Source organism: Eptesicus fuscus, chromosome 17 (genome assembly GCF_027574615.1).
Source record: "Eptesicus fuscus isolate TK198812 chromosome 17, DD_ASM_mEF_20220401, whole genome shotgun sequence".
NCBI lineage: Eukaryota > Metazoa > Chordata > Mammalia > Chiroptera > Vespertilionidae > Eptesicus > Eptesicus fuscus.
In genome coordinates this window covers 58,734,071-58,748,237 of record NC_072489.1, presented here as the reverse complement: position 1 = coordinate 58,748,237, position 14,167 = coordinate 58,734,071, and the positions used below count along the sequence as shown (strand labels likewise).

At 61.2% G+C, this 14,167-nt stretch overlaps 1 protein-coding gene across 1 annotated transcript in view; it reads left to right on the top strand.

Annotated features, from left to right (window-relative positions):
- Positions 1-13,271, top strand: part of DOCK1 (dedicator of cytokinesis 1) — a 305,731-nt gene extending 292,460 nt beyond the window's left edge. Inside the window, exons 47-52 of the mRNA XM_054728710.1 lie at positions 926-1,063; positions 4,050-4,195; positions 7,576-7,774; positions 8,372-8,525; positions 9,755-9,911; positions 12,124-13,271. Of these exons, the coding sequence (XP_054584685.1) occupies positions 926-1,063; positions 4,050-4,195; positions 7,576-7,774; positions 8,372-8,525; positions 9,755-9,911; positions 12,124-12,430 (1,101 nt within the window). The 3' untranslated portion in view covers positions 12,431-13,271. The remainder of the gene's footprint in view (positions 1-925; positions 1,064-4,049; positions 4,196-7,575; positions 7,775-8,371; positions 8,526-9,754; positions 9,912-12,123) is intronic.
- The last annotated feature ends 896 nt before the right edge of the window (positions 13,272-14,167 follow it).

Genomic DNA, 14,167 nt, shown 5'->3' with positions numbered 1-14,167 from the left:
TGGACCCCATAGACTTAGATGGACCCCATAGACTTAGATGGATCCCACAGACTTAGATGGACCCCATAGACTTAGATGGATCCCACAGACTTAGATGGACCCCACAGACTTAGATGGACCCCACAGACTTAGATGGACCCCACAGACTTAGATGGACCCCATAGACTTAGATGGATCCCACAGACTTAGATGGATCCCACAGACTTAGATGGACCCCACTGACTTAGATGGATCCCACAGACTTAGATGGATCCCACAGACTTAGATGGATCCCACAGACTCAGATGGATCCCATAGACTTAGATGGATCCCACAGACTTAGATGGATCCCATAGACTTAGATGGATCCCATAGACTTAGATGGATCCCACAGACTTAGATGGACCCCACAGACTTAGATGGACCCCACAGACTTAGATGGATCCCACAGACTTAGATGGATCCCATTGACTCAGATGGATCCCACAGACTTAGATGGATCCCACAGACTTAGATGGATCCCACAGACTTAGATGGATCCCACAGACTTAGATGGACCCCACAGACTTAGATGTCTGCGTTTCGGAGCAGGGCTCTCCTTGCCTAGAATATTCTTCGCTAAGAAAGACCTTTGCGCTGTGACATGGCCCGTGGCCAACAGACCAGGTTGCATGTAAACAGACTCACAGGGCAGCTCTTCGCCAAGGCTGGTGCCGAGCCGGGCGGGCGTTCAGGTGGACGGGACGGCCAGCCGGGGAAGGGAGTCCTCCAGGGGCCCTCGGCGCTGAGCCCCGCCCCGACGGGTCCGATTTCCTACGCATAATCAGCCGTCCCGCGTGGGCGCCACCGCAGAGCCCCGTGGCAGTGCCTCCCCGCCCTGCGTGCCCGCCCCTCCCGGACCAGGCGCGGCCCGGCAGTGAGGAGGGTCGCCCCCTTCGTCCTCCAGATCCCGTTCCTGGCCGAAGGGATCCGGATTCACGGGGAGAAGATCACCGAGGCCCTGCGGCCCTTCCACGAGCGGATGGAGGCCTGCTTCCGGCAGCTGCGGGAGAAGGTGGAGAAGCAGTACGGCGTGCGGGCCATGGTGAGTGGGCCCTCGCGGGAGAGGGGGGGGCGGGGGGCGGGGGGAGGCACGGTGTCCCACGTGGCAGGCTCACGCGGCGGAGTAACTGAGATGCGTACAGGACGCCTGCTTAGGAAGCGGGGCGTCAGGGACCTCGGTCCCCTTAGTTGCTCGTCGGCAGCGAAACCAGCGCCTCCTTTCAGCCACGGGAAATGGCGGGGTACCGTCCATGAACTGGCCGCATCTCCGGCTCCCCTCCGTGGGGGGGAGCGACAGGGAACTCACACAGCACACACAGGATTAGGCACATGTCACGCAGGGCGCCGGCTCACAGCCCCAGACCAGAGGGGAGCCGGGCCCAGCCCAAGGTCCCCATCACTGAGGAGGCGTGACGGGTTAGGAGGTCGGAGATGGCCCGCGGGGACTCCCTGTGGGAGGATGGTCACTGCTGGAGGCCAAGCAGGGCCCTGGAGGTGGTCCGGAGGAGCACACGGCCCACCCCAGACCACCCCCACCACCCCCTCCCAGGGGCGGGCATGTCGCCCCTGTGAACCCCACCACCGTGGCATGTGTGCCGTGTGAGGGAAGGAGCCAGTCGGAAAGCTCATGAGCCTGCGCCTCACCCCTGACACGCTGCTCTCTGTGCTCACACTGCAGTGAGCACCCCGGGAGGTGGGGGTGGGGGCAGCTCAGCCTGGCGATGCCGCGTCGGTGTGATGCCATTGAGGGCGCACCTGCTGAGAGCCCAGGGGAGTTGGTGCTCAGGCCACGGAGACAACACAGCGAGGACAGGGCAGCCGCCAGCCCCGTGGGCTCCCCCTCCCTCCTCACGGCCTCCTCGGCCGGACGATGGCTCCCTGTGTGCTCGGGAGGGAGCGAGCGCAGCGTGAGTCCATGTTTTATGCGAAGTCACAGCCTCCGGGAGCCAGAACCCCAGCCTTGTTCTGACTCCCAGCGCCAGCCTGGTTCTGATGGCCCAGCCAGCTTGGTTCTAACTCCCAGTGCCAGCCTGGTTCTGATGGCCCGGCCAGCTTGGTTCTAACTCCCAGTGCCAGCCTGGTTCTGACAGCCCAGCCAGCCTGGTTCTGACGGCCCGGCCAGCTTGGTTCTAACTCCCAGTGCCAGCCTGGTTCTGACGGCCCGGCCAGCTTGGTTCTAACTCCCAGTGCCAGCCTGGTTCTGACAGCCCGGCCAGCCTGATTCTGATGGCCCGGCCAGCCCTGCTGCGGGACACACAGCGTCCACTCACGCGACCTGGCCCCGGAGGCCCGCCCGTCAGGATGCGGAAACCGCGGCTTCCGCTGGAAAAGTCAGGTCCTGATCCTCAGTTTGTAGGGACACGCGACAGGCTCCAGCCGGCAGGACCCTCGCAGGCCGGCCGGGGCCGTTGCAGAGGCCGGAGAGGGCACTGCAGACTCGGGCTCTAGGTTGGTCTGAGGGGCATTTTCACAGCCTGGAAACGCCGTACCTGTTGCCTCTTTCGTTTTCCCACCGAGGCAAGTTGGTGGCACTGGCCCATGGTGGGTGCTAAGCCCCAGCCTGGGCAGACGCCCTGCTGCCAGCTGCCAGCCGCTTATCACTCCGAACCAGTGGTTGGCAGGCTGAGGCCGCCACCTGCCTTTGTAAATAAAGTTTTATTGGCAAGCAGTCACGACCACTCTTGCTGTGTGGTGTGTGGCTGTTCTCCTGCCACAGCAGCGGAGCCGGGCAGAGGTGCCGAGCCTTCGTGGCCTGCGAGCCTAACATGCCAATGATCCGGCCCTTTCCATGTCTTATGTGTGTTCTTATTGTTTTCAGAGAGAGGAAGGGAGCGGGAGAGAGAGAGAGAAACATCCATGATGAGAGATACACATCGATCGGCTGCCTTCTGCACGCCCCCTACTGGGGATCAAGCCAGAAACCCAGGCGTGTGCCCTGACCGGGAATCAAATCGTGACCTCCTGGTTCATAGGTCGACCCTCAACCACTGAGCCACTGGCCGGGCTGGCTGGCACTTTACAGAAAAGACACACCATCTCCTGCTCTAAACTGCCCTGCAGTTTTGTTCCTGTTCTTATTAAAGAGACAGTGTCCAATCAAATCGTAACTCTTATGCGAAGCACATTTAAGAAACGGGCCCACTGTCCAGATGTGAACGTGGCGATTGTAAATCTGTCATCCGTGGCAGGTCGGCTGGGGCTGGGGCTGGGGCTGGGGCTGGGGCTGGGGGTGGGGGTGGCGGCTGAAGCCACACAGAGGACGTGCCCTACAGGGTGGGGCTTCCACGTCCCCGGGGCAAAGGAAGGAGCTTCGGCAGCAGCTGCGGCCCCAGGTGTGCCAGCAGCCGGCTCGGGTGCGGGCACGGGCGTTTTCTACCAGTTAGAGGTTGGCACCTGGTATATTTCAGGGACACGCTTTTTGGAAATATACAAAAGCATATCCAAGAGAGGATGGACAACTCCATCCCGATGAAATGCATCCCCAGCCCGCCCCTGGGGAGGAGGAGCCGCAGGCCCAGCCGAGGCCTCCCCGAATCCACCGTGCCCGGCACCGCAGGGGAGGAACCCCCTTCATTAGGAGCAGGGCATCGTGTCTCGTCACCAGGAGTGCAGTGGTCACACGTCCGTGATGGGCACGGTTTGTCAGCACGCAGAGTTGTACCCAGTTCATCTAAAGGTCTCCCAGATTCTTCATCTCGTTCCAGATGTTACTCTAAAGCAGGCTTTCCGGGCAGTACTTCCTGCTGTGACTTTGGAAGAGGCTGATGGATTGTGGCATTGGTAAAAAAAAAAAAAAAAAAATTAAAAAAATCTGCATTTAAAATTTTCTAAAACCAAATCATCATCATTTTCATCTTTGACTCCAAGTGGGACCATGTACTGTACATAGAAGTGTTGACAGTTTGGGTCTAGATTCCAGGCTGTTAAGACAACCTGGACCAAGACTCTGACCCGGCCAGACCGGAAGTCTCCTGGGACGAACGTCCAACGAGCCTCACTCTCCGTCGCTCCCTCTCTCTCGCCTGCAGCCCTCCAGCCTGGACGACCGGCGAGGCGGCCGGCCGCGGTCCATGGTGCGGTCCTTCACCATGCCCTCCTCGTCCCGGCCCCTGTCGGTGGCCTCCGTCTCCTCCCTGTCATCGGACAGCACCCCCTCCAGGCCGGGCTCCGATGGGTGAGTGGCGCTCCGCAGCAGGGAGAGTGGGCGGGGCCCGGAGGAGCCACCAGGGCCCTGGGTTGGTTTGATCACAACCGAGGATATTTTAAAAATCAGAACTGTCTTTGAAACTGAGACCCTTTAGGACGTTGCGAACTGAGTGCCCAGTAAGACGTTCAGGGTCTTGTGAGTGTTTGAGAGAGAAGTCCCCCCTTCGGGTACCACTCTGGGTATAAAGGTTTCCGTCCAGTGTTACCTCCCATGAGCGTTCTGTCCTGCTCAGCACGTCCAGGAGAAAGCACGGTGCGCCCCCGCCAGGTGTGCGTGGACCCCCCATCTCTGCGCACCTCCAGTGTCACACCTGTCGGTCAGGATTCCTTGAGAACCACCTCACCTGCGAGACCTCTCAGGGGGCCAGATTGGCTCTTGAGCTCCAGGGCACAGAGCCGCCAGGAAGGGAGCAAGGACCTAATAGGCTGTGAACAATTGAGCCCTTGCCGAACCCCCCTCCTCCCCCACCCCCTCTCGCTCGCTCTCGCTCTCACTCTCTCATTAACTCATTGTTCAAAGAAAACCTCCATGTTGATACTTTTTGCGCTTTTGAGTAGCAAACATGTAACATTTGTTATTATACAAAAAGAAACAATGTTGCAATTTAACCATCCAGAAGAGCTTCCAGTGGTTTTATTGTCGAGTTTGCACAGCTGTGTGCTTACCCAGCCCCGTCTGGTTGCCACTCCATCACCCCGCCAGCCCGCAGGCTCCGGCCCCGGCCACGCGCAGACAGCGAGCTCCCGAGCGCCCTGGGCACACTCAGCTCCGAGTGCCCTTTCTTGCCAGCGACGGGTGCGCCCGGTGGGGAACTGAAAACTATACCCACTTCTTCTTTTCCCTTAACAGCAATTTTTATCCGTGTCTGCTATTTGTAAGGCCAAGTCCGTGTGGAAAGCCTCCGTGTGGAGGTATTTAAATCACGCGTGCTTGTCCCTGACGGCAAGATTGCTAGAGAAATCTAATCCGGCTGCTCCCCCAGAAAATCCCGGGCTGGTCGTGGAAAGGTTTCCTGTTTCCAGGAGTGCAGGGGTGCGGCTGCAGTGGCTCTGCGGGTTTGGATCCGAAGTGTGGTGTGCTGCACGTGTGAATCCACGAGCGCGGGCGGTCCTGGCCTTCTCCCTGGGGAGCCGGGGTTTGACCTTGAACTTGCGGCATCTTGGATAGAGTCCAGGTTTTCGTTCCTTCTCAGGGTTTCCTCCCTTGGCGAGGTGGCTGATGGGGAGGAAATGGGGCTTTGGTCTCAAATGGCACGGGCTACCAGCAGAATGCAGCGCCCCCTGTCGGCAGGTGCTTCTCCCGGGTGGAAAACGTAAGCCTCAGCCTGCCTCTCTCTCGGTTCTTTGTATGTTTGCCTGTCCTTCCCAGCACCTGGCTTCCTCTAAGCGGACAGCGTCCACTAAACCTTCCTTCCTACATCAGTCGTCTCAAGTTCTGCAAAACCGAGAAGAACATGATGAATATGTTGATATTGCCGTAATATAATAGACACACTATCTAACGTAATAAATGTGGGTTTATTGGCTAATGTGTATCCAGCGGGAACGTCTGGGTGTCCCACATGCCTCAGTGGTGGAAATCCACCCCGGTGTGTCATCTTTACGTTCTTATTGCGGAAAAGGTCCAGCCATCCACCACGTGGACAGAGTGTTGCAGTGAGACCGCCTGGCTCGGGGCCTGGGGCACTGGTCAGGGGCTCTGTGCACGCTGCTGGCTTCGGAGTTTGTTTCTTTCAATCGTGGGGCAATGATGTGTTGCCCACAGGTGACGTTTCTCCGAAATCTCAGTGCAGGCCATTTCTCCTCGGTGACCGCAGGGCTGCGGCTCCGTGTAAGAGACCGCATCTCCTGTGAAACGCCGTTCCCATGTGCTGTGTTTTCAGAGACAGGAGGACCTGATAACCAGAGCCCCTTACGTGGGCGTGGCCAGGAGCGCTGACAGGTCGTAGGGCCGCGTTCGCCCCTGTGCACCCCTTGGCCGGTCTCCTTCCGCCTTCCTGCCGCAGGGAGTGAGGTTCCCGTCTCACGGGACCCATTCCTCCCCTCTCTGATGTGACGGAGTGGGACAGGGACAGGATGCCCCCCCCCCAAGTCTGACATTAAAATAGCAGGTGGCAGTTGTGTGCAGGCGAGTGTGCATGCTCGGTGTGGCCACGTGAAACCACCCGAGACCCGTGTACTTGACAGGGCGTCACGCCACGTTTCCCCACGGCCCGGCAGTGACACTGAGCAGGAAGGTCCCCTGTGACGGAGGACTCCAGCCGCAGTGGCCGCGCTGGGACCCGGGTCCTCTGTCTGCAGCTCTCTGTGCTGAGCACCTGAGCGCACCCTGGAACCTGCCAGCGGGGCCCTCAAGGCTTTCAGATGGAAGCGCCCTTCCGCTCTGCAGTCTTAAGCTGGAAGCCGGGGCGGACGCCGGGCTCCAGAAACGCCTTCGCATCCGCCCGCTCCCTCCCATGGCGCGTGGGTGTTCCCGTCCAAATCGCTAAAAGCCGAGGGCTCGCCCGGCTGGCGTGGCTCGGTGCTTGAGCATCGACCTACGAGCCAGGAGGTCATGGCTGGTCAGGGCACATACTTGGGTTGTGGGCTCGATCCCCAGTGTGGGGCGTGTAGGAGGCAGCCGATCAATGATTCTCTCTCATCGTTGATGTTTCTCTCTCTCTCTCTTCCTCTCTGAAATATACACTGAGTGGCCAGATTATTATGATCTCTGAATGCATAATAATCTGGTCACTCAGTATATATATATATATATATATATATATATATATATATATATATATATATTTATATTTATATTCGTGCATGGGTGGGGTCCGGCCAGCCTGGCCAGGGGGAGGGGACATGGGTGGTTGGCCGGCCTGCCTGCTGGTCGAACTCCTGGTCCAGGGGACAATTTGCCTATTAGCCTTTTATTCTATAGGATAGACACGGAGTGGCCAGATTATTATGTGTTCAGAGATCATCATCATCTGGCCACTCAGTGTATATGTGTATAGATGATATATAAAAAAACAAATAAAAGGTGAGGGCTAGCCTTTGGAATAGACTCAAGTGCCCCCTCCCCTCGCAGAGGGACAGAAATCCCCAGAGCATCAGACTGCATCCCCCCTGCAGCTGCGGGTTTTCCTCGGGTTGTTGTTGCTGAGGTGCAAACGCAGTCCATCTGCTGCCATCGGTTAACACGTCTCGCCGCCCTGCGCCTCCCTGGGCGGCCCCTCCTCCTGTAGAGGCGGCGGTTCCCAGGCCGCACGTGGGCTTCCTGGGAGGGACGGCCGCCGCCCGTCTGCGGGCGGAAAGCCGCTGCCCGCCGATGGAGAGGCGGGACCTGAGCGCCCTCTCCTCCAGGTTCGCCCTGGAGCCCCTGCTGCCGAAGAAGATGCACTCGCGGTCGCAGGACAAGCTGGACAAGGACGACCCCGACAAGGAGAGGAAGGACAAGAAGAAGGAGAAGCGCAACAGCAAGCACCAGGAGGCGTTCGACAAGGAGCTGAGGCCCGCGGACGCGGCCCCGCAGGGGTCCGAGGCCGTGATCCTGTCCGAGACGGTAATTCCCGGGGGCCCTCCCCTGTCTGCGCCGCCGGGGTCCCCCCTCCACACTTACCTGCGGGGCTGTCCCCTGGGGGGGGGCGGTGAGTTGGCTGTAAAATTGTCCCGTCAAAATGGGTCTCCCTCCTCCCTCCCCTCGCCTAACCGCTGCTGCGGGGCGGGCACGGATCAGCGGGAGCTTCCCCTGGTCCCACTCACACCGCCCTCCATCCCGAGGGTCCCAGCAGGTCCCCATGTTCTCGGGCGTCCTGTGTCTCCGAAGACGCACAGGAATGCTGTGTTGTCAGAAAACAGCACTCGTGTGTCTGTCCCCGGCCCCTTCCCGGCCAGAAACCACGCGGCCTGGGTGACTGCGGGTGGCCCGCTCTGCTCAGCGAGTCCCACGCCCTCCCCTCGGCCCCCTGCTATCCACCCGCCTCCTCTGCTCCGCACTCCCATCTCTCGGGAGGATGTCAGACACTTAACATGACACGTGCTGGTGCGTTGACATGAATAACAGATCCCAGGGAATCCCGTTCGCTCCGCTGAATTTTGAGGTGGCACCCGCAGCCCAGGACAGACCCTAACGCCCTCTCTCTCTCTCTGCCCCCCCCAGATAAGCCCCCTGCGGCCCCAGAGGCCGAAGAGCCAGGTGATCAACGCCATCGGAAGCGAAAGGCGCTTCTCCGTGTCCCCGTCGTCACCCACCTCCCAGCAGACGCCCCCGCCCGTCATGCCGCGGACCAAGCTCAGCTTCAGCCTGCAGTCCAGTGAGTGGGCGCTGCCCGCCTTTGACCTCGGCACCCTGGGCCTCCCCCGGGGTCCAAGTCCCTAAAGTCAGACCCGCCTCCTCCAGGGCAGCAGGCCGTTTCCCTGAGCACCCGCTCCCTGGCAGTGTCCCGGGGACATGGGCACAGGGGCAAGGCGCGGCCCCGGGCTTCCGGGTGACGTGCGGGCCCCGGGCTCTCCGGACCGCCTGGCGCTGGGCGAGGGCGTGGGTGCCTCTGGATGGGGACTCTGCGTTCGGGGGGAGGAAGTTTTGGGCGTAGACAGTGACGACGGCTGCTCATTACAATGTGAGGAAGGCCGTGTGCGCTCAGGTGGCTAACGTGGCCGGGTCACGGTATGGACGTTCTGCCACAATGGGCCGGCCACCCAACCAGGCCTGGGCAGCGCCCATGCTGAGGCCTCCTCCCTCCTCCCACCCACGGGCCAGGCCTCCGGGTCCCTCCACGGGCCCTTCCCAGGAGGAGCTTCCTCGCGGGGACTCCCCCGGCAGAGGCGTCCTCGGGGAAACCAGGCGATCCCGTCGCGGGCGTGTCCGTGCTCCCCTTTCACACGAAGGAAAACCATCGTGGTCTGAGCGCCTCCGCAGGGGCTGCGGGTGTGACGCCCTAATGATGGCTTCTCCGTTGGCAAACTGCCACTTTTCCATTTACTTTAAACATCACTCGCACTTCCCTCGGCTTACTGGAGGCAGCAGCCCGGCCCGCTCCCGCTAATCACTTCACTTCATGCAGCGCGGCCGCCCCGGCGAGGAGCCGCGCGGCGGGCGGCTGGGGGCACGTTAGCCCTCGCGTGGCGACGCTCTCGAGGCAGCGGCGGTGGAGGGCTGGTGCCCGGGCCTGCTGGGCTTTGCAAAGGGCAGGCGGGGACCGGTCTCCTGACCCCCCCCCCCCCCCCCCGCTGTTTAAATGCCCGGGAGGCGAAGGGACCCAGGAGGGGTGAAGGGTCCCGGGGGACGTGGCTGTTTGTACAGTGGGCTCCAGCCCTGGGTGAGGGGCCTCTGGCACCTGATGTTCTCTCCCTAGGACGTGCCCGTAGGAGGGGCCCCGCCCTCTGCCCTGTCGCCCCCCCCAGCTCCCCGCCCTGCCCGCTGGCAGGCATTTCTCGGGATCGAGTGGTTCTGCCTCCCGCAGCTCCGGAGCGATGGGAGCAGCGCGTGGGGTGCCCGCCCGGTGGCACGTGGGTTTGATTTTCAGTCCCCCCCGCCCTCCAGGCCTGGAGCTGAACGGCATGACCGGGATGGACGCGGCCGAGGTCCCACCCCCTCTGCCCCTGAAGGGCAGCACGGCGGACTACGGGAACCTGCTGGACAGCCAGGACGTGACGGGCGCGCCCCCGCCCCCCCCCCGCCGCCGCCTCCTCACCACAGGGTAGGTCGGAGCCGGGCCTGGCATTGTCGGTGTCTTGGCTCCACGCAGCGCTGCCCCTTCCCGGCGTCGGCGTGCTGCCGTGGGCCGGGCCTGGTTTGATTTGGGGAAAAGGCCTCGGCGATCGCGGCCGTGGCAGGGTCCTCTGTGGGCCTGTCATGGGAAACACGTCCAGCTGTGGCCCTGGAACAAGGAAGGGGCGGGGCCGACCCCGTGACCACGGACGCCATTCCACTGAGGTGGGTCCTTGTGCGGGTTGATGTCGGAAAGGAGCTTTTCTAGGGAGCGTCGGTCTGACCCGTGAGGAAGCAGCGCCATCCCGCTGCCTGGGGACAGCTCCCGTTCACCCCCGGCCCCTGGGACCCCGCATCCCCGCACTTCCTCCAGGAGCCCCCCCTCGCCATGGCCGCTCCCGGGGGGATGGGCCCTTGCCACTCGGAGAACCTGCAGGATTTGGCTCCAATCTGGGCAAAGCCCAGATCCCTGAGCCACCCACCACCGGCCGTGCCTCCCACACCCCCTCCCCACTTAGATTTGGGGTGCTGGCTGCCTTATCAGCACTGGCTCCCCGAGGCCGGCACCTCCTGAAACTACTTTAGTCCTTAATCTCCTCTGAGGGCTCACTGCGCAGTGGCCCCGCGGCCTGCCCGCTCGTGCAAATATTAGCTCCGAGTCTCCCCAGCCTTTTGAACCCGTGCTCTCGCCCCTCGGCAGTCCCAGGCACCGGCTTGTGAGATCCGCCACGCTTCCCTTCTCGCTCTCCAGGCGCTCTCACACGGGGCTCTCCGTGGCTCCGTGGCTCCGTGGCCGGGCCACGTGTGGAGGGCAGTGTGCAGTGCACACACAGGAATGGCCTGCGGCCGGGAGATCCCTGTCCAGGTTCCTTCCGATCCACTTCGATGAGCCCGGTGTGGAGGGAAGTCCCACACTTACCTCTGTGTCTGCTCAGCCCCCACAGCGACCACGTGGCGCCCGGACCTGTGGGTCGCGTGGCTGCGGATTTTTCATAGCAGAAGGCGTGCTTTCCCCTGTGAATTGTGCACGCGTTTCCTCCTCTGTGGACACTCCCTCCCCGGCTCTGAGCTGTGGAAGGACGCTCTTCCCCGAGGGGCTGACCCGCAGGCTGTGCATCTCATTGGCTGCGCTTCGTCTTTGATGCGGGAGGGACGGCTGTCCTGCGGCTGCAGTGCTTTCAGATCGGCCCCTCCCGAGAGGTGCCGCGGGGGTGGGCAGGGGCCTGGCCTGGAGGTGGGACAGTTACCCAGCCAGCCGCCGAAACCGGTGTGGCTCAGTGGATAGAGCGTCGGCCTGCAGACTGAAGGGCCCAGGTTCGATTCCGGTCCAGGGCATGCACCTTGGTTGCGGGCACATCCCCAGTAGGGGGTGTGCAGGAGGCAGCTGATGGATGTTTCTAACTCTCTATCCCTCTCTCTTCCTCTCTGTAAAATCAATAAAATATATATTTAAAAAAAAAGAAGACTAGCCAGCCAACTACACGTTCAAACAAAGGGAGACACGGAGTCCAGAGAGCACACCGATTGGCCGGGCTCTTGTTTCCCGAGCAGCTTAGTCAACCAATCAGATCTTTATTCCCAGGCCTGTATCTGGGCGGAAAGCAGGCCTCCCTGCCCCTGGACTGAACATTCTGAACCTGAAATGGAGCAGGAGGAGGGGCCTGTGGGTCCTCATCAGCCGGGCTCAGCCGTGACACCCCAGCGGCCTGGGTGGCCCTGGGTGGCCCTGGGTGGCCCTGGGTCCTGCTTTGCTCCTATTGACTTGCTCTTAACCGGGAAATGGCCCAGGTCTGCAGTCGGTTCATTCCGGGCCCTAGGTCAGGGCTCCCAGATGGAGAGCCGCCACGCAAGGAGCAGGGTGGGCAGGCGCCTACGGGCTTTGTGCAGAGCGGCTCATCAGAGACGCCCGCAGCCCAGGCCTGAGCGCAGCCGCCTGCCCGCCCCACGCCACGCGGAGAAGGAGCCCCACCAGGGCTGTGGGCCCTCTCCCTCCCTTCCCGCCCCACGCCACGCGGAGAAGGAGCCCCACCAGGGCTGCCGGTCCTCTCCCTCCCTTCCCGCCCCACGCCACGCGGAGAAGGAGCCCCACCAGGGCTGCGGGCCCTCTCCCTCCCTGCCCTGCGCCCGGCCCCGCCCCGCTGCGGGCCTCGCTCTCCCATCATTGTCGGTAACGGGCGCCCCCCTCGCCTTCTGTCTTCCAGCACCTGCCGCCCCCGCTGCCCAGCAAGACCCCGCCCCCGCCGCCCCCGAAGACCACGCGCAAGCAGACGTCCGTGGACTCCGGGATCGTGCAGTGAGCGAGCCGTGCCCCCGCCCTGTCCCCTCTGTGCCTGGCGTTTACCTCATCGGACCCGTGGTGTCGGCCATTTGGGGCAGTGGCTCCTCCTTAAAAGGAGCTTGTTCTCAGCCGTGGGATGCGCGGCCCTCCGGCGTGGGGAGCAAGGTGGACGCGGGCCTGGGGCGTCCCGGCCGCGTGTCCGCACCGGGGGCTGCCAGTGGCCTCCTTGAGAGCCTGAGCCCTGCCTCAGAGGCCTTCCTTTCGGTGCCAAACGACACCTGAGCGAGGAGCGGGGGCAGCTGACCTGCGCGCGGCCGGGGTTAGCCCATCGGCCTGAGAACCGATGGCGCCGGGCGTCCGGCGCCGCGCCCTCTCCTCGGCCAGGCCCCGGCTTCCCCGCAGGATGTGGGTCCGGCCCTCCGCCCTCCTCCCTGCGCTCGGGGGGACTTCTGCTGGTTGGACGCATCTTCTTCCACCCACATCGTCGTAACATCCACCCTTCCCCGGAGTCCTGGTCTCCTTGGGGGTAATTTAAAATAGGCTATTTCTCAGCTACTGAGCAGCTACTAATTTATGGAGTGGAAACACCCTTACAAATCCTGGATCACGTGGGAAGGAGCCCTGAGTTGTAGGAAGACCCGTTGTCTTTCTCTTGTTAGATAAGGCACGGTGAGCCCCGGGAGGCGGCTCGGCGGGGTGAACTCCGCCCTCCGTACGGGGTGTGAGTATCCGACGGCTCTCGGGGCTCGCCTGCGTCTCCGTGGGCCTTGCGTTCATTGTAACAGGTGTGCGCGGGCGCTCTCCACGTGGGCACTTCCGTGTTCGTTGCTGGAAATGTAAAAAAAGTAAATAAAGAGTCCAAGCGAAGTTCCGTCGTGTTTTTTTCAAAGCTCCAGGGTCCTGGAAATGCCGACGAATGATGACTTTGGGAAAAACAAACCAACTAACTTTGTGTAACCTGACATTTTTATTCTGTCATCTATATTTTTTTATGCACTGTAATCATGATGCCCTTCTGTAGGCTCCAAAGTTAATCACTGACGAGGAAAAATAAAACGTTATTTTAAAAGACTCACGGTGTCCTCAGACGGTGTTTCTGTCCCTGACGTCAAACACCAGCGCTGCTCTCTGCTTCTTACTTCCTCTGAGAGCGGTGTGACCCCCACGGGGGGGGGGGGGGGCTGCGCCCCTCCCTCAGTGCCGCTCACCAGGAGGGGCTCCTGTTCGGTTTTTGCTTTGGATGCCAGGAAGCTCCAAGTCCAGCTTGGCTCCCACCCATTCAGATGTGGGGTTTGTTTTGCTGCCTTCCAAAATGCCTGACGATCCATTACAAATTCATCTTTGTTTTAACCATGCCGCGTCATTTGTGCTTACCTCAGATCTTTATTAAACGGAGATAGTACATAGAGGCTAGATTTTACACATAGAAACGTCTTTTTTATTCTTTAAAACCACCCCTGGTGCTTGGAGATTGCTTCCTCGTGTGTAAAGGAACTGTTTTCATCAGCGCGGGGGCTGCGCTTTCCTGTGGAGAGTTGATCCTCTGCGCTACCGCTGGCTCTGGGTTCTGTGCGGGTTCGGGCCTTGTTTCATCTCCGCGGCAGCCTTTGGTGTGTGATGGATTTCAGCCTCCGCTTTCTCGTTTTATCTCCAATGACGTTTCAGTAATTGACTTACTTTTTAAAGTCTGTTCGGGGACTTTCACCTTCCTCATTTCTCCAATCTGCCCTTCCTGGTTATTGACACATCTGTTTAGCGGGGATGGCTTAGCAAAGCTTTACAGGAACCTGCTGGGCCAGTCAGTCTTTGCTCCCACATTAGCTGAAACCCGTGCCCCCGTGTGTGTCTGTCACCAGCACAGAGCAGCCGGGGCTGCCTCGGGTCCTGTGACGACCCCGGTGCTGGGCTCCGGCAGAACGGGCACGCAGGGCCCCGTGCACGTGTGACCCTCGGCCGGCTCGGTCCCA